Source organism: Bos indicus x Bos taurus, chromosome 11 (assembly GCF_003369695.1).
Source record: "Bos indicus x Bos taurus breed Angus x Brahman F1 hybrid chromosome 11, Bos_hybrid_MaternalHap_v2.0, whole genome shotgun sequence".
Classification (NCBI taxonomy): domain Eukaryota; kingdom Metazoa; phylum Chordata; class Mammalia; order Artiodactyla; family Bovidae; genus Bos; species Bos indicus x Bos taurus.
In genome coordinates this window covers 18,900,886-18,920,987 of record NC_040086.1, presented here as the reverse complement: position 1 = coordinate 18,920,987, position 20,102 = coordinate 18,900,886, and the positions used below count along the sequence as shown (strand labels likewise).

General features: G+C 41.5%; 1 protein-coding gene across 3 annotated transcripts in view; it reads right to left on the bottom strand.

Annotated features, from left to right (window-relative positions):
* Nucleotides 1-20,102, bottom strand: part of CRIM1 (cysteine rich transmembrane BMP regulator 1) — a 209,335-nt gene that overhangs the window by 38,520 nt on the left and 150,713 nt on the right. For 2 of the 3 annotated variants that reach the window (XM_027554995.1, XM_027554994.1), the window contains exons 8-12: nt 17,587-17,715; nt 9,161-9,317; nt 6,330-6,451; nt 5,613-5,822; nt 1,836-2,051 (exon numbers count right to left, since the gene is read on the bottom strand). In XM_027554995.1, coding sequence (XP_027410796.1) covers nt 1,836-2,051; nt 5,613-5,822; nt 6,330-6,451; nt 9,161-9,317; nt 17,587-17,715 — 834 coding nt within the window. The remainder of the gene's footprint in view (nt 1-1,835; nt 2,052-5,612; nt 5,823-6,329; nt 6,452-9,160; nt 9,318-17,586; nt 17,716-20,102) is intronic. The other variant, XM_027554996.1, reaches the window with a different exon arrangement.

Genomic DNA, 20,102 nt, shown 5'->3' with positions numbered 1-20,102 from the left:
CTTGAACTTAGCTGTGGCATGTGGGAGCTAGTTCCCTCACCAGGGATGGAACCTGGGCCCCCTGCACTGGGAGCATGGAGTCTTGGCCACTGGATCACCAGGGAAGCTCCTACATGTGCTTTTTAAAAAGTGCTTTCCTTTCCAGGCACTCCTCTCACTCTGTCGTGATTTACTTAAAAAAACCGTTCAGCTCTTCTTCTGGATTACTGCTTCATAAGACAGGAGTTGTGTCTGTTCTCATCAACCCCAGGATCCCCATGGCTCAATTCAGGCAGTCCCTAAGCACTTGTAAAATGAAGCTATAAATGGATTTAAATTCATGATTACCAGTGAAAAGACCACTCAAAGTAGTTTCCATCAGGAGGATGGGAATAGTCATGGTCATACATTAACAGAGAAACATTAGTAGGGTTTGTATCTAAGTAAAAGAGTTATGTTATACAATATAGCAGGGACTAGCGTATATTGCGTAAACAATCCATGTGCAATGCAGAAGACCCGAGTTCAATCCCTAGGTCAGGAAGATCCCCTGGAGAAGGGAATGGCTACCTACTCCAGTATTCTTGCCTGGAGAATTCCACGGACAGAAGAACCTGGTGGGCTAAGTCCATGGGGTTGCAAAGAGTTGGACACGACTAAGCGACTAACACTGTCGTTTCCAGGGTATATCATAACAACATAACACATCTGAACTATTATACTAGAAAAGATGTCATACTAATTAAGCTTTTCAGATTAACATGGTTGAAAATTACACCAAAGACTCTGTACTAAGATAATACCTAAGCAGCAGGGCATGATGACAACAGCAAAAATGTGGCTATCCCTACAATTTCATCTGATGCAATTAAAAATATCATCAATGTGAACCCAGGAAGATTTTGGACATCAACTACGCTGGTTACATAATGAAAGAATAATAGATTCCAGTTGGTTGACTAGACAATCCAATGTAAAGAAACTAATCAAATGCAAGGGTTTATGTTTTACTGAGCAAAAATGCTCTAAGAATATACATTTAGAAAATAAATGATTATTGATTTAAGTTGAAAAGATAACAGACTGAGCAATAGCAAAACTACACTAGTGTGCTATCTACTTGGTAATTATACAAATTAAGTGTCTTCTGGAAAAAAGTTATACATTCTGGTATTAATTAGAATTGCTACTTTAGTTGCAAGATCAGCAATTTATGCTTAAAAAGTCTGACAAAATTTCATTGTATTTGTTACATGACTATAAATTCATCTGCTAAGGCCAGATTATCTGAAGACTGAAAAAAAAAAGAAAACAATAGTGCTCTTTGGACATATGCAGTGCTGGTCGTTTAATACTTTCGGATCTTAATCACTGCAGATTTGAAAATGTGGGTGTTATGCATATTTTAGCGATTCTTCTGTTTAACAAAGTATCTTCATCAAACACATATATCTTACGTTTCTCAAATAATTTTACATTCTTTATCAATAACTGCTCTTCACATTTTGTAATGCCAAAGATGACTTCACAATAGCAAAATCATTTGGAATAATTTGGTGCAGCAGGACTCTCTCTTGAGTCTGAGATTTAGGGTTAAGGGAAAAAAAGGTAGAAACAATTTTCTGTTATTGTTTACAGTCACCTCTGGTGCAAAGCATACTTGGCATATGGCATAAACATGCGCTCGACAGAAGGGAGTGCATTCAGGAAGCCAGCTGCCCGGGTCACTCCTGTCTGGGATACTGGTGACTGGGCCTGGCCTGTTACCCCATGGGCTCCACCCAGCCCACTGGTCTTGCAGGATGACGAGGCTCGGGCTGTGGCCCTGGCCCTCCCCGTGACGCAGCGCCGGTTACCTGGGCACTGTGGGCAGCAGGAGTCCTGGGTGCGTGTGGGGTTCTGGCAGAGCAGCGGCGGGCACACCTCCGTCTCACACAGCACCCGCCCGCTGTGGCACGTGCACTGCGTGCAGGTGTCAATGTGCCACGTTTCTCCCTCCACAAAGTACTCTCCCCCGGGCGCGTGGCAGATGGACGGCGTGCTGAGCTCTGGCTTCTGCACCACGAAGTCATCTGCGGAACGAGAGAAGAGCCAAACACAGGAAATGATCGGGCTGCAGTCTCACCAGCTTGTGAAGAACCCGGTGCTGTGGGCTTTGAGGGACACAGGAGACGAACTGGTGGCTCCTACCCGGAGGACAGGGGAGAAAACATTCCATGCACAGAAATATAAGGCAGAAGGGCTATTTTTCAGGAAGTGGTTCAAGCCTGTCAACATGGAATGACAGAATCTGTCGAGACAATTAAATTACAGGGACCCTCACTGCTGAAGGAAATAGGAGCCTCTTAGGGGATGTCTATGAATGAGTAGGATTGTCTAGAATAAAGATCTCTCACCAACTGAATGCTCACTATGGTCCAGTTTCCATGTTTAGCACTTTACATGTGTTACTTCATTTATTCCTTACACCAGCTGTGTGAACAGGTACTGTTATCCTATTTTACTTATGACGAAACTGAGAACTCAGAATATTAAGGGGAGACAAGGCATTTGAACCTAAGTCTATGCTTCTTTGCATCACGAATATGCCTACAGATTAAACAGAATTGCCAACTGATTTGTGCCTCATCCTCCTCATTATCTCTGGGGCCCTGGGTCCTTTTAGGCTCAGAAATAAGTCCTGCTCTTAAGCAGGACACACCCCACTATAGACCAGCTGTCGGCCCAGTGAGCAGGACTGCTTTTTCAGAATTTACAGTGTGAAACCTCACTTGAGACTAAACATTTGGTGATATGATCAAGAGAGGTAAATGCTCAGAGGTTGACGGTAAGTATGAGCTCTTTCTCCCCAGTGGAGGGGGAATTTGGAGCTCCTGGTGAGATGATAAAGATAGAGAGGGAATTTAATGCTGAAAACGTCTGAAGAGGCACTGGGAGTTGCCCTGAAGTTGTGCTGGGGAAATGAGAAGTATGAAGATATTAACCGTGTTCATATCATCCAAACACAACAGGCGTTTCAAGAAGGTGCTGACAGTGGGGCACCCCGCGGAGCAGCCGTCTGCAGACACTGCGGCGGGCTCACGCCTGGAGCTCAGCGGAAATCGGGCCCCAGAAGATCTACTCTGTTTGTGCAGAGACGCTCAGAGCTGACATCTCCTCAGCACTCATGGGCTGTGTCTTTCCAAGCAGTGTTCAGCCTGAGAGTTAGCAATACTGCGGAGATACAGTGGTGTGGGCCCGGGTCCAGCTAAGAAGGTAACTTTTAAGACAGCTTCATCTCCAGGGAGCTAGTAAAGACTAAAACTTTGACCAAGTGTACATACCACAGAAAACTGACATCAGCTAGCACTTATGTGCATAAGCAACTGGGCCAGACATTCTAGTATATGCGGGAAGTAGAGAGGAAGATAATTAGGATAAAAATTGGGCTGGTATGAGATAAAAGTACATTTCTCATGGCTTACAGGAAAAGATAAAATTGTTCCAAAGAGCATCATCGCACTAATGTTGGAGAGAGGCTCCCGTTGGAAAGGACTTGCAGAGGGTTGAGAATTGCTGCTCTTCTAAACGTGGATGACTAGGGAAAATGGTCAGATGAAAAATGACATGTGTGTGCAGGTGCCTTACTGTGATTTCCTTTGCTATATACATCCATGTGCCTCAAGGCAAAACATGAGTGATCAGATGTGACAGAAAAACTGAAAGGTAGAAAAAGTAAAAGGTAGAAGGTAAGAGAGATAGGGGAAAGAAATCTGAGAAACCATATCATCTAGCGAATCTTCTATCAGAAGATTCAGAGGTTGCTCATTTATCTCAGAAGGAAAAATAGCTGATCTCTGAATAGAAGATAGGAGAAAATACTCTTTAAAGTAGGAGTAGGAGTCCGTGAATGTATCAGTGCTGGGGTATCTATTCAGAAAGATCCATACATGGCAACTCACTGAAGATTTTTGGAAGAAAACATACCTACATATTTATGTATGCCAATACCTATATGTTTTTGTATGTGTATGTCTAGATAGTCACTCATCCACAATTACACACTAATAATTCTGTGTGTGTTTGCATAGGAACTTTCCATATCTCTGTAATAGACAAAACTACATTTGTTTCTCTGACTTGCCATACTCAAGTCAGTCATCTATTCTCAGTAGTATCTTTGCATTTCCACCAGTTAGAGTTCTTCATTGAGTACCAAGTTTAGCAAAGACCCAGATGCAGGCCACACTCTACACTCTCATGCTCATAATTAAAGCATGGGGGTCTTCATGGGAATAAATGATTCTTCTTTCCCCTAAGAGTCATATCAGTTCTGTCTCATTAGATTTGTTTACTTATCTTCTGTTTCAGTAGACACTGGTGGTTTTTCATATTTAACTAGCAAAACATGAACCAGGAAACAGTTTAGATACAGAGCACATCTGGCTTAACCAGGGGAAACAAAACAAACTTTGTCACCGGGCCCACTATTAAAGGGGCATGGAGGCTGCCTAGAACTTTCCTTAGTTATCAAGGTATATAGAATCTCAGGGCTGAAAGGGACTTCCAGTGCCCCTCTGCCCACTCCCACCCTGGCAGGCAAAGCAGGTGCAGACCAAGGTGCTAGTGTGTGGTACCTTCCCTCCCAGGCTGAGCCTGCCTTGCTGCCAAAGGCCCAGATCTCAGGTTCTTGAGTGTACCTGCTGCACAGGCAGAGGGAGATACAGAACCAGGACTGACCAGGGGAAATACCATCACTACTCTAAACGCAAACAGTACATTTCAACTTTAAAAGAAATCTGATTCAAGACTCAGGAGACTTCATGTCTCTCTGGCCAGCCAGCGGACACACTATTTTACTTTGGTTAAGAGAGTTAATCTCTGTGTCTGTTTTCCAAATGAAAATATGCCTGAGTTTATTTTTCCCTAACTCAATGACCTCCACTTAGTGGAAGAAATAATAAATATAAAACCGTGCTGAGCTCTTTGCTTGTTAAGGCACTAGATGAGGTATTATCGTAATAATTACTGTTATGGACAACCATAATTTGGAGCACTGTGAATTATAAATCTGTTCTTCTACTAACTTATTTTGATGAGCATTATTATGATTTAAATGTTTTGGATATGTGGTCACTCTAAACATCTCCGTTTGACAAGACTGCCATATATCTATTAATTAGGAATAAAAAAAAGCAACAGCCACAGACTTCAGTAATTCTCTCCCTCTCGATTATTACTTTATAAATAAGAAGCTTTCATGAGATAAAATCAACACCAAGCCCCTCCAATAAACTAACACATTCAGCCTCAATACACTATCCATAAAGTGGAGGGCTGAAGTTTTAATTTTAAGTACGTAAGCCCACAAACCTTTATACAAATGGAGTTCAAAGACCAATCAGTAAAATGGAGTTCAAACCTTCAAAATTTAGGAGAGTGCTTTTAGAGCTCTAGAATAGTCTAGTGGTTTCTGGCTAATCATTTATCATGCCCTGTTGATGCTTGTGGCTACTGCTGATGAAAACCAGAGAGTTGGAAGTGTGTTCCAGGGGTCGTCCCCTGCGCTCCCCCCAGAGTTAGAGATGTGATGAGGCCCTAGGAGGCAGAAGTCGCTTGCTTAGGGAGAGAACGAGACGTCAGCCAGCCTTTACCTGAACATGATGGGCAGCACCGTCCCGGGTGAATGGTGGGGTTGCCACAGGCAGGCACGGGGCAGGTGATCAGAGCGCACATCTCCCGTCCACTGTGACAGTAGCATTCCCGACACCCATCATGCCAGCTCTCCCCATTTTTATGATGATGGCCATCCATGGATAGACACGTGCCTGACAGGACGGGTGGCCCGGCGGAGGCAGAGACCTCTGGACAGACAGAAGGCAGCCTGGTAAAGCAGCAGCTACTGCACAGGAGAAACAGCCTGCAGTGTCTTCACAGGCAGCGCTACCCAGTCACCAAAAAATCCCGTTTACAGAGCACAGTTCGTGATATGGGAAAGGATCATGAAAAGAATTCATGTAAATATGCCCTCAATTTTGAAAAATGGGAGGAAAAAACCCTTACAAATCCATGTCTCACCTTCTGGAAGGCTTATAACTGAATTTTCCTCCTTTCACTCTACATTCTCTTATGTGCTCAGTCTGTCCAACTCTTTGAGACCCCATGGACTGTAGCCCGCCAGGCTCCTCCATTCACAGGATTTTCTAAAACCAAGTGGGGTGGGCAGTGGGGGCTACAGTCCACGGAGTTGCAAGAGATGGTCCCCTAGAGAGTGATGGTGCTGTCAGAGCGGACAATGACCAGCAAAACTGTTTCACTGACAGGCTGTCTTTTTCTTGGTTTCTGGGGCAAGGGCATGCACTAGCACTTACCTCTGCACTTGCAGATGAGACAGCCATGACTGTCCTTCTGGAAACCCAGGGAGCAGATCTTACTGCACCGGAGCTCTGGGCATTTCTTACAGCGACAGATGTCACAGCCGTGCTTATTCTTCCTGGGTAATTAAAATTTTGTCAGAGGTCAGAAAATCTGAAAGTCTCAAATGACGCCCGAGTGCTCACCCCAGGGTCATGGAAGTGGTATTGTCATTAAGCAGAATGATTTGACCTTCTTCTCTCATGACCCCCTGGAGTGATGAGTAATTAGCTCCCTGGGGCAATGACCACCATCCACCCATGGCCAAGGGTTAGAACTGCCCAAGCACTGAGGTGTCTCTAGGATATGACTATCAGAATCTCAATGACATGACTGTTGATTTGATTAGGAAAAGTGGTACCAAATACAAAAAAGGATGAATGTGGAACTCCATGAATAAGAAGGTGAAGGACATATGGCTGGTCAATACTGGAGGCCAGCATTAAAGGCAGAAGTCCTCCTTTTGTTAGGGTCACTGCCTTCCTCACATGACCACATTCTCTTAAGAAATTTCAGATACCAGTAAACATTTTATTGAGATATCTATAGAATCTTGTAGTACACAGACAGAGAGCTAAAGGACACACAGACATGATGAAGAATAAACCATCTGAGAAGTTTTACAGTCAATGTCCGATAATTATTTCATTCATCAATAAAGAATACCAATTGAAAAATGCTCCACCTATGGGGCATGACTGAAGCACAGAGAATAAAGGAAAATGGCTGGATGAATATAAACTAGAACATAAACTAGAGTGCCTAAATTTTGTGCCTAAATTATCATCAGGAAGATGATAATAAATATGTGCTTATTAAAATATCACCATAGTTCAAGTGGACCAAAAAATTCTTAGCAACAATTCCTTGTTTTCTCTAAAAGGAGAATGGTTTTCTCTAAAAGGAGAATGATCTTCCCTGTTACAAAAGGCATTCATCTGCTCTCCTCTTCATTCTGTTCACTATCTGCAGCTCCAGGTCCTCTCTTAGACTTAACATCTCCTCCACACGCTTTCCCCTAGCTGGGCTTCCTGGGCAGCAGAGAAGGAGTTAAGTCTAGCTACGTTTAAGTTCCATCCCAGGGAGCCCTAAGTGGCAACAGTGGTGCTCAACTAAAAACAAACAAATAAATAAACCCTGTTTTTTCTTATGTTGGACAAATTAAGAGATTCTAAAAGATGACAGCCCTGTGGGAAACGTTGGTATAGAACTGCCCAAGTGACAAACTACAATCTGCTAAGTGGAATGAGAACTAACACCAGGGTTTACATATTTACGTCAATATAATGAAAACAATGAATTAAATGAATGGTTCATACTCATGTCATGGACTGTGCCATTTCTGAGCCCTAACAAGTCTTTAATGGATTTGTTTGTACATTCATTTATTCACCCGTCCATTCCTTCTCTCCAACCCCCTCCCTTGTGTAAGCATTTGCTGCATAAACACAGTAATGATCCACTCAGCAGGTGTACATGAGCATTAACCTAATACTCCCATGTGGTGTCTGGCCAAGATTTCTCCTTCAGAGGCTGTCCTTGAAACACATGTGCTAGCCATTCATTTGCCTACAGCACTCAACTTGGTCCTCCTTGAATGTGTTTAATGACAGGAATATCAAGTGGAATCTACAATCCTCTAAGAGACTCCTCTCCAAAACGAAGTTTGGACTTGAGTGCAGCCTGCATTCTGAACTGTTATAATGCTGTAGCAAAAGGTTGTAGGTAGTATTATGATAATAATCCTTTATTCTGCATTAGCAATTAAGCTAAGAAATAACTCTACTTTTATTAGTATTGCATTCACATTTTAGGATTAAGAATAATGATGATTTATTAGTTAACTTGGGGAATTTTAAAAGAATAATGTCTCCAACTTAATTATCCAATTAAAATTAAGGTTCCTCTCTCCCTGTTAAACATGAATTTCCAGGGAGAATAATAAAAACAATGCCTGTAAGATGCTGGGCAAGAGATGATGGCTCCAAGTCCCTTATACTACCAGCATTATATAAACATATCATATTGGAAAGGGAGACAGACTAAAACGGAAGGAACCAAGGCAGGAATGAGAAAGAAAAATTCTGAAAGGCTATTTTTAAGGAACCAATTTGACACATGCAGAAGGAGATGCTAAGACAGACAGTAAAGTAACAAATGTGAAATATCTATTTTCCCCCGAGAATAATCTGAATGTTCATGGGGTTTGAGTCAATCAAGAATATTTGAAAATTTAAGTCATAATTCTTATCTCCAAGGAAATTCATAAAATCTACTGCTACTGAAAAAAAAAGCATAGTGTAAACTGTAGACAAGCATCAAGGTAAGATAGGGAGGCAGGTAAGGATGCTCCATATTGCAAATCAGCAGCTTGACAGCTACTGATTCATCCTAAGGTATGGATTGAATAGGTTATCACAAAACAGTTGCTGGGACAGCTGTGCAAAGTCGAAGGGCTTACATCTCTGGGACCTCATGAGAGGTCCACTCCCTCTGGCAGTGTCCAAAGGTCCTGCCTATGAGGAGATTTCACCCAACAGGCCCAAAGGGCAGTGTCATAACAAGGCCCTGGCCCGTCTTCCAAAAGAGTAAAACCTGATTCCTATCCTTGGACATACCTCCTCTCCCCACTTTCCGATTCCTCTAACAAAACCAGCACAGATACTTCGGACTTCAGTACACCACTGATTTGTTCACAAACACACAAAAACAGCCTCCCGAAACAGGTAACACACTTCCTCAAGTTACAGACAACCGAGAAGAGCTCTTCTGATTGAGAAATACGTACAGGTATCCGAATGGACAATGCTTTTCGCAGACTGTAGGTCTGCACTTCCGGGGGCGCGGGCGGCACTGACAGGTCTCACAGCCGTAGGCGTCAGTTAGGAAGCCGAAGGGGCAGTTCAAGGTGCAGCCTCGCCTGAGGCCCGTGCAGAGCTCCTCCCCTGTGAAGACACACGGACAGCACGTTTCTTCCAAAGATGAAGGGACCAGAACACACCCTCGCCTTCCCTGATCTTCCAGTCTTCCACAGATGTGAAGTTCTCAGTTCCACCAGAGCATCAGCAATGGTTAAAAACGTGCCATTTCACGTTTATCATGGTTATCGGAATGTAGCTTCACGTTTTGGTACTAATATACAGAATAAAGCTCAACTTTATTGACGATACTCAATAAAGTTTCTTTATTTAATTTGTTCTTATCGGTCACTTCAAACCACTGATTACTATTTATTATTCAAATGTGAGAACTGGAAGCTTACACCTCAAATTTCATTATGCATTTTGTTCCTACTGCATGCCCATGAGAAGCACATTCACATATGTTTACTTTTAAGAGTTTTAGATGTTACTGTATAATACTGTGTACTATATGGGGCATAAAGGACTGCTTACCTTTTCCTTAAGAGGTATATTTCTAATAACTAATACAAAGTGAAATAATCAGTGTTTCACCTAGATACTTTTTCCCCATTGCTGAAAAATATTCAGCTATTTAGATATACTTGGCTAATTGACAAAAAATGTATGTGCCAAAGAAATATCTAGATTAACGTTTATCCACTATTTGAAATGTTCAAACTGTCCCCTGTTGGCAGAACCTGGAGTGATGGCTAACTGTCCTCAGTCATAACTTACTGTAGAAGAGGGGAAAAGAGGGAAGACGAGATGGTGGCTGGCACAAGAAACTTCTATTAGCTTAACAGAAATCTTCTAAAGAAATTTAAAAGGTGTGACACAGGGATTACAAGAGTAACATAAGCAATAAAAATGTTAAGGTAAATAAGAAAAGCATGCTTGGTGATGTAACTAAAGAAAGTTGATGTCTGTCTAAATTAAATGCAGAATTTGAAAGATAATCAAATTTAAAGAAGCAGATATGATGATGGCGAAAGTGCGGCCATGTTTCATCAGTGTTCTGTGTGGACGGTAAAATGGGAAGCAGGGACTACTTTTGTTGGATAAATGCATTTATGTGGATATCCTTTGAGCATAAACATTGTAAATAATGTACACGTCATTGGGAAAAACAGAACACACGTCGCTTCCACACACAAATCCTTTAATCTAAATTTAAACCTTGCTGCTGCTTAGTTGCTTCAATCGTGTCTGACTCGTGTGACCCTATGGACTGCAGTCCGCCAGGCTCCTCTGTCCATGGGATTCTCTAGGCAAGAGAAAGAGAGTGGGTTGCCATGCCCTCCTCCAGGGGATAGTACCGACCCAGGGATCGAACCAGGGTCTCCTGCATTGCAGGCAGATTCTTTACCACTGAGCCACCAGGGAAGCCCCCAAATTTAAACCTTAACTACAATTAAATAGGTGAAATGGGTTCATGTTTTACATAAATATTTTAAGATAGCATCTTTTGTGAATCTAGCTGGCAACACTTGATATTTAATATGCTATCTTTTAAAAAGGATAATGTGATTTATGGTATAATTTTCTAGTTTGTCATCATCATAAACCTTTCATTACACATATTTAATGTAACCTCATGGGTCTGTATCACACAGTGAAGCAACTGATTACTAATTTGCATCCTTAAAAGCAATATTCTAAATGGCTCATTTAAAATTTTATAATTATATGGCTTGAAAGGTCATCATTGCCTCCCCATTATTACAGGGATGATGAAGGAGGGAGAAGACTTTCATAGCCACACTTCTTTCTCTGACACCAAGATCTAAGTTGTGAGTCCATTTTTTTTTTATTTGCAGAAATTTTAAACCTTGACATCAAGTACATGATGTTGGGAATTAAAAACACCCTGAGAACACCCCTGGGGACTGAATTCCTTGAAACCCTAAGTCTGAGCACCTCTGTGCTTTCATTTTTCTGGTGGTCCTGTAAAGACAAGGAGTTTTCCCACAGATCTTAAATTTATTGGGTTGGCCAAAAAATTTGTTCAGGTTTAGCCGGCAAGACCTGAACAAACTTTCTGGCCAACCCAGCAGAATGGGCTTTCATCCTTAATAAAAGCTGTTGCATCAACTAAGCTTAAAAATTTTGAAAGAAACTAAGTTTGTCTTTACCCTCTGCTTTGCAGTAGAAGGGAACTTCAAGCAAAGGCTGCTACGTTTAAACAGAAACACAGGACATTCATGGTCTTCAGACTGGCTGTGACTTCTTGAGCAGGTTGCCACTGTGCTGCCCTGACTTGGGATAGCTCATCAGCCTGCTATCTCATTTCCCTCCCCAGAAGAAGGGAGCTCTAGGGCAGGGACCCACTTATAGTCCAGGTGCTATCATGGTGTTCACCATGGAGCGAGCACTCAACAAGTACTTGTAAGGGAATGAACCCGTCAAAATTCTTGCTATTTACTCCTCCACTCTCATCAAGACTGACATGCTCATAGAAAATAATGGGATGAAAAAACTTAGTATCAAAAAACTTTAACAATACCGTTAAAGTTTTTTGATACTAAGTTTTTTCTGCTGCTGCTGCTAAGTCGCTTTAGTCATGTCCGACTCTGAACGACCCCATAGACGGCAGCCCACCAGGCTCCCCCGTCCCTGGGATTCTCCAGGCAAGAACACTGGAGTGGGTTGCCATTTCCTTCTCCGATGGAGGAAAGTGAAAAGTGAAAGTGAAGTCGCTCAGTTGTGTCTGACTCTTCGTCACCCCATGGACTGCAGCCTACCAGGCTCCTCCGTCCATGGGATTTTCCAGGCAAGAGTCCTGGAGTGGGATGCCATTCTAAATGTCTCCAAATATCTAACTCAGAAATAGGGAACATTAAAGATTTCAAAGTATTCCTAGATCCATGTATCAATTATGAACTTTTCTTCAGAGAAGTATAACTTTAAGGCAAACATTTTACAAGAAGATGAGAACAGATACACTAGAAACATCTTATTTATAGATGGGTAGGGTTTATAGGTTTGTTTCAAAAGCTTCAGTAGAAAGAATGGTGAAAGTGAAAGTGAACTTGCTCAGTCGTGTCTGACTCTTTGTGACCCCATGGACTATAGCCCACCAGGCTCCTCCATCCATGGAATTTTCCAGGCAAGAGTACTGGAGTGGGTTGCCATTTCCTTCTCCAGGGGATCTTCCTGACCTAGGGATTGAACCCCTGTCTCCCGCATTGTAGGCAGACGCTTTTACTGTCTGAGCCACCAGGGAAACCTTTATGTTTATAATGTTTCAATGGTATGACTTCACTGTGATCCAAAAATGCCTTCCAATCCAGAGGGGAAAATTTCCATTGAAGAGAAGTGATAAATAATGGCGAACTACAGAGCCTGTATGATATGGCTGGTTGACAGCAGCTATGCAGTAAACTTTGTTTATTTGGGAGAAAAAAAGATGCTTTTGCTCCCAGGGGCACAGCGTGGCCCCAGCTGTGGGGAGCACGGTTTGTACTTTGCTTTAAGGGAGCACCACGGGGGCTGCACACAGAACAGTGTGACGGCGCCCCCAGAACTGCGCTGCGCTTCTCCCCACAGGGCTTCACGCTCTGGGGCTCTGGCAGTTCCCGCCCATCTGCAAGCAGCTAAGGATACCGCAGACAGAGCTCCCAAGGCTGCTAAATTAAGAAGTGTAACCCTGCAAACAGTGGTCCCAATTTTGCCCCTGATAAGTGTCTGTTCAGAGTAACAATGACATGAAAACAGGAGCCTGCCTCTGTGCACTTGATGCTGCAAGCTTCTTTAGATGCTTGCTTCAGATATATATTTCATGAAAACGCTGAAAGCTTTTTCTCTTCCTGCTACCATTAGTTTTCTATGTCTGCATTAGTTTCTAGCTAAAAGCTTTTATTAATCCCTAGAATTACAGAATGTTAAAAACTGGAAGAGAAGTTACAAATAATTTGATGAAATCCACTTGATTTTAAAATGTAAATGAGATGCTAAAAGATTGACACCATTTAATTAATATGGATGTCATTTACTATATACAGTACCTATAGTAAGCGGAAGTGCATAATGTATGACGGCAAACATTTTGGTTAAAGTAATGCTACTAACAGCTTGGTATCAATAAAGTTATTTTTAGTAGCTCATCCAAATGATTTTGATTTTGACCTCCGTTTCTACTGAGCATTCTTAAACATTTTCCACCATGTTTCTTTTCTTTATTCTAAATATGTCTTTGAAAAAATGAGTCAGGGACAGTTTAAATTGTCTGTATGCTCCTGATGCATTACTTCGCTTGAGAGTGTTATAAGAAATGTTATTTGTTACGGGTTAAAAAAGCAAAGTTACAACATGTTCAAATAAAATCATCCTTTGTCATATACCTTTCAGGTTATTTTTAAAGAATTTTTTTTTGTTTTGATGTGAACCATTTTTTGAAGTCCTTATTGACTTGGTTACAATATTGCTTCTGTTTTATCTTTTTGGTTTTTTGACCCTGAAGTATTTGGGATCTCAGCTCACTGACCAGGGATTGAACCTGCAACCCCCTGCAATGGAAGGTTCACTGGACCACCAGGAAGTCCCTCTATGTTCTTTTTAAGGATGTGTTTCTTCTGGGTTTTGATTTCAATCTTCAGTGACTATCTATGATATGCTTGACTATAATGTAATAGCATTACAACCTAATATCATATAACCAATATTACCAACACATTACCAATACTAGTCAGGGATAAGGTCCATTTTTATCTTTTTCGTACTCCTAGGGTTTGGCATATAGTAGACACTCAATAAACGCTAGATGAATGAAAGGAATGAACCAGCAAACAACCAACCAGCCCCAGAGGAGAAACAGTCATTTGGTGCTGGTCTTAATTTTAAGAAAGAAATCTTGACACCAGTGGTCTATACATATAGTCTAACTCCTAAGGGAAAACTTGGGTATAGATGGTTAGGACCAATGCATATGAAACAGATTTCGGTGGGATGCAGAAAAATAATGTAAAGGAGAGATTTAGACAAAATCCATACTTAACATGTAGCTGCAACGGGCAAAAGAACATATTTAGCCATCCTTCAGTACAAAGGACTTTCATTTTTCAAAACCAGGTGAAAGAGACTGAGAATATTCAAGGGTTAAAATGAAAAGGCGAAAGGAAAGCTGTTTGCATGTCTGCCCGCAGAGGACAGGCAGAACGCGAGGCAGGCTGGTGTCGGAGCAGAGGAGGGGAAGCTGGGGGCTTTCCACGTCAGCCAGCTCCAGCTGACTCAGAAAAGCATGTTATAAAACAGCTATTGTGCAGAGTAAACAATTACCGTATGTCAGGTACTAAAGCTAGCTTTGCATTCATTAATTAGTTGTCCTCCAAATAACCCATTAATTTGGTATTATTACCTGCCCTGTATAGCCACAGACACAGAGGCTCTGGGAAATAAAGCAACCTACCCAATCACCCAGAGACAAGTCAGTCTGATGCCAGAGGCTTGGTGGGGAGTTGGGTCCATACAATCACAAGAATCTGACAACTGAGGATGTGGCAGTTTGGTTTAATTTGACTCACCTATCAAAAGGTGTCAGGATTGCTAATGGCAGGGGATGACAGCAGGAAGGCTCTATGGCTTTGTCATGTACCTTCCGTGTACTTTTGCTTGTTTGATGCAGACAAAATGACAAATTCCAGTTGACACAAAACGCAACGGTCTCCTGTACTTATTTCCTCCTACGTGTTAATGAAATGAAGGCACAAAGCAAGCAGGACGTGGGGCTGTTCCTTTGACAAAGCCAGGCAGAGCAGAATTCTCCTGATAGTCTCAACTTGCGAAAAGCCAGTCAGATGTTTTTGACTGGCTCCACTGACAACTGAGGGAAATTGCTTCTTTGGATTTGACTTACAAAGGGCTCACTGTGAATCAGCTGGGTGCTTATGTAAGTGTGCCCATGTGGCCACAAGTTCACAACACCAAAGCCCAGGTGAAGACTGTGAGTGGGGTGATTAGGCACAATGAAACATAAATCTTTAGACTTCAAAAAATTCAGGGAAAAATATTAGGTATGCTCCCATGATCAAAATGGGTATATAGCTCAAGAGATACAAGAGAAGGATTAAAATGTAAACGCTTTGTGATACAATCACTAATTATTTTGGGGTCAAAAAACTCAAGCTGACCATTTAAGCCAACAGATACAGCTGCCAAAGCAGGTGCCTAGTGAACTTGGCCTTCCACAGGGAGATAAAGAAGGCAGATAGGTGTATAATAGGGACCTGCCCTCCTCTGAACAGAAACAAGTGTAGGAAGGCAGACAGTTCCTGATTGGTTGAGGCTTATGGGAAATTTAGAGGTAGGAACGACCATCATCACAGTAGTTTGATAATCTCCCTTGCAGCACTAACTCCATCTGGCAGACAGTATGATGGTAACAAGTAACTGAGAAAACTGAATTATGCAACTTCTACTGAGTATCTGGTCTTCATCAAAAATATCCTTACAAAGAACAGCATTGAACAATTAAGGAGAAGAGGAATACAGAGTCCAAGAACACTGATAAATCAGAAGGTGATCATCTCTCTACATTAATTGATTCCAACTCTCTGTGCCTAGGGTAATTATACCTAGAGGCTCACAGAGAACCTGCTGATTATAGAAGCACTGTCCGTATTTGGAAACATCAGAGCAAAAAGAAAAAGTTCAGAAAACTAAAGAGGCCAACTGTCGATTCAAAAGGACAAAGGACTAACACTACAGAAACTAAGCTTGACATTGACAACTGAAAATCCTGCAGAATGAACGTTTAAACGTGGGATTTTCGACATTTAGGAAAGAAACCAACGACTACCAGAAGGCAGCATGCTGAAAGTGAAAGTCGCCCAGTCGTGTCCGACTCTTTGCGACCCCGTGGACTATGCAGTCCATGGAATTCTCTAGGCCAGAATACTGGAGTGGGTAGCCATTCCCTTCTCCAGGGTACCTTCCCAACCCAGGGATGGAACCCAGGTCTCCTGCACTGCAGGCGGATTCTTCACCAGCTGAGCCACAGGGCAGTATAGGTTTGTGAAAAACAATCCATACCCTACCAACTTCATCACGTTTAAAGTAGGGTTTCCAGCAAAGAAGTGTTGCAAATAGAATGTATTTTGATCTTAGATAAGGTACAGGCCAAGAGTTTCAAGATTTCTTTGTGGAGATGGAGCTGTTATGATGTTAGCTGAGTAACTCCAAAGAAAAAGTGAAGATTGTGTTCAAAGTCATTTCACAGGCAGGTCTTTGGTGCTAACAGGGCCCTGTCCTTGGTTCTGTACAACTTATTTTAGGGCAGTGATTTAGATGAGGACATGTAAGTTATGCTCATTTAATATAAACTGAGAGACACAGATAAAGTATGAGATCATATCATCAAGATTCAAAAATTTCCCAACTAGCTCGTAAACGGTTGAAAATGCTCAGGGAAATTTCTTGTTCAATCCAACCCTGCATTTATGTCATTACAAAAAAAATCAAATGTCCAAGTACAGAACAGATGAGAACCACCTAATAGCAGCTAATGCAAAAAGCACCAACTGGTTCCAGATCCTTATAAACTCAGTGTTAGCTGACAGTGTATAATCCAAAGAGCTAACAAGCACTTAGGCCACACAATAGCAGGGCAGTGATCAGACCAAATTCTGGAGTATTCTGTTTGTTTCCAGGCCATACATTTATATGAAAACCATGATATATTTTTAAGTGTATCAAAAGATGGAAAGACCCAACAGAATTCTAGAAACTGCGTCACCTGGAGAATGACTAAAAATGTTTATTCTGGTAGAAGATTTAGAGGAATTCAAAATCGTTTTAAACATGAAGGGCAATTTTTTTTTTTTCCCCCAGGAAGAAATGCAATATAATATACCCTATCTTCTTTCAGAGATCATGGTGGAGACATGATTGGAATCTACATGGAGAAGAGTTGGGGTCAACAAAGGGGAGCGCATTCTAAAGATTATGGTGCCCACATGTGGAATGTGACACTTCTGTGTGAGTGACCTCCTTGTCACTGGATGACCCAGACAAGGATGGTACTTAGAGCGTCCGGAGTGTTTGGAATCATGTGCCCCAGAGCTCCCAAGGCTGCACCCACGAAGCAGCTGGACAATAAGGAGTATCCTGATGTATAATGAAATGAAGGCGAAAAGCAGAATAAAGGGCAGCTCTTTTTCTGCAACTGACTGTGTGTTTACATTAAGTACACTTTTTTCCCTCTTTCAGGTTGCTAAGGCAATGACATGAACAGGAATGAAAAGGATATTTAATCACATAATGTGCTTTGACAATATCATATTAGGCTCTGAAAAAACACAGGCTTCCATGTACTCACTGTTTTTGCACTGACAGGTTCGACAACCATTGTGATCGAGTTTGAAACCATAAATGCAGTCCTTCTCTGTCAGGGTACAGTTTGATAACTCCCCACATGCAGGTGGATCAATTGTGATGTAGGTTGGTTCTAATAACAGAGAGAGAAAAAAAAAATCAGTGAAACATATGATTACCTCTTAAATGCTATTCAATCTTTGAAATCCCACACTATGGTAAGTTATAGGAAAAAAAACCTCATCAATAATTTTCATCAGATCCTAAACTTTTATACCTTCATAATGTTGTTAACCCCTGAAAAAGAAATATTTTTATTTAGATTTTTGAAAATCCGACCCTCTAGTTCTTTATGTTTGAGCAATTTATACATTGGGTACCTTCAATAGAAAGCAGGCAAGAAAGGTTAAAATGAATGTAAACTTTTAACTGTTCTTCTATCTCCTCCTGATGTTTTCTGAGTTTTTAAAATAATAATCAGGACACAGGGAGTCAATTATCTCACTCTCCATTTTGCAATACTTCTGATATCTATTTGAGTTTTTTTTTTTTCCAAGTTACTAAATCAGAGATGTTTCTGAGACTTTAAAACATCTGGATTTCTTTGATCTGTTATGTGACACTCTCTCAATTATTATAGATGACAGAGCAGATAACATCAGCTATAGGAGCTTATACTCAGGGCCCAGGGCATATGGGAGTGGGAGTGAGACACACGCATTCTGGAGGAGAGAGCAACCATCCTGGGATGAGATGCACAGAAAAAACCAAGGCCAGAGGCGATCTTCCCTGCTGTGTTAATAATGAAGGATTGCTCTGGGTGATAACAGTAATCACACACTTATATATACAGTGTATTACATATCTACATAGTGTCCAAGGTGCTCTTCATAAATGCTTTCTCATTTCAGATCACAGTCCAATGAGATGGGTGTTATCATTATCCCTATTTTAACTGATGAGGAAATCTAGCATCCTGACTTGCCCAAGGTCATGGAGTTAGTAAGTGGTGGATCCCAGATTCAAATCCAGGTGTTCTGGCTGTCGGGTCACATGCTCAGCTTCTGTGCGATACAAAGCACCTTACAAGGGTACCTGTTTGGCGGTGACTGATAATGGACAGTTTATACAACCTCAGTCCATGGCAAGAGTGCCGTCCAAGGGAACAGGGACAATGACATATTTACGTGGCCTCTTTTCAACCCAAAGATGCTATGAACTTCTTCAGAATAAGCTAGTTTTCACAATATCTTTGGGAAGCGCTAAATACAGAATGTCTCTAACCTATGTTTTCACAAATGGAAAATATGAGGTGCAGAGAGGGTAAGTGGCTTATCTAAGTTTACATAGCAACCCAGTAGCAGGCTGTGAATAGAACAGAACAGAGGTTCCTGACCTCCTGTCCAACAGTCTATCCATTAGTCCACACTGTCTTCTCAAGTTTCATCTCCAGTTACCATGGAAGAGAGACCAAAAATAAGTGTTTTAGCTGCCACTGCTAAGATCAAGAGTTCTACGTTTTTATCCACCTGCTAAAAGAGGCCAGTGATTCAACTCTTCACAGGTGGTGAGCAACTAGGGCTTTATTAAAGAGATGCTTTCATCAGCATTCTCCCAGCAAAAATACATATGAAGACGGTATAGCACATTCTCTATTTTTATTACAGTGCAGTTGAAGAACATCTCCCTGAAATTTTTATCTAAGTTCCGCTGTTATAAAACTTCTAATTGTCTTCAATGACTTAAAGTATCTATTTTGACATATAAATATCGAAAAGTGGTTTAATTTTCAGGCAAGTTTTAAGAATGAGTGGATTAAATACAGGAGTGTTGCTTTCCTCTCTTCTTTTAAAGTTTACTGTAAACATTGTTGACCAGTTGCTTTATCTATCTACGTCGCCCCTCATGGCATGTGGTGATCTTAGTCCCATGACTAGGGATTGAACCTGTGCCCCTGCAAGAGGAACACAGATTTCTTAACCACTGGACCACCAGGAAGTCCCACATCTTCCGTTTTTAAACCTACAGGCTTTGCTTTATCACCAGTCTTCCTACCCATCCAAGATAACTCTATATCAGCCTTTAGCCATAAGACTGCTGAGGTTTTGTCAAAATTATTCTAACCACAAAGATAAGATATAGCAGGGGACCAGGATCACATCTGAGTAAACCACATCACAGACAATCCCATCAAAAGAGGAATTAGGTCTACATTCCAGAGAGTTAAGGATCAGGGGTGGCTTCTAAACTCTTTGGCTAGCACTTCAGTGAATGGCTTATGGGTAAGAAATGTCTTGGGCACATCCACACAGACCCAAAGCTTGTATTCTTTACTGATGTTTAGGTTTATGAGAAACTTCTGCCTTCAGAAAGTGTATGATGGAAAAATATATACCTGGGCAGATGACACTGACACTGAAAATGCAGAATAATCCCAGGGCAGTATGGGATTGTACTTTCAATGAGTGTTAGGGATTTAAGAAACACGGTGATGTACATGTGTATCACTGGTGATGTGCA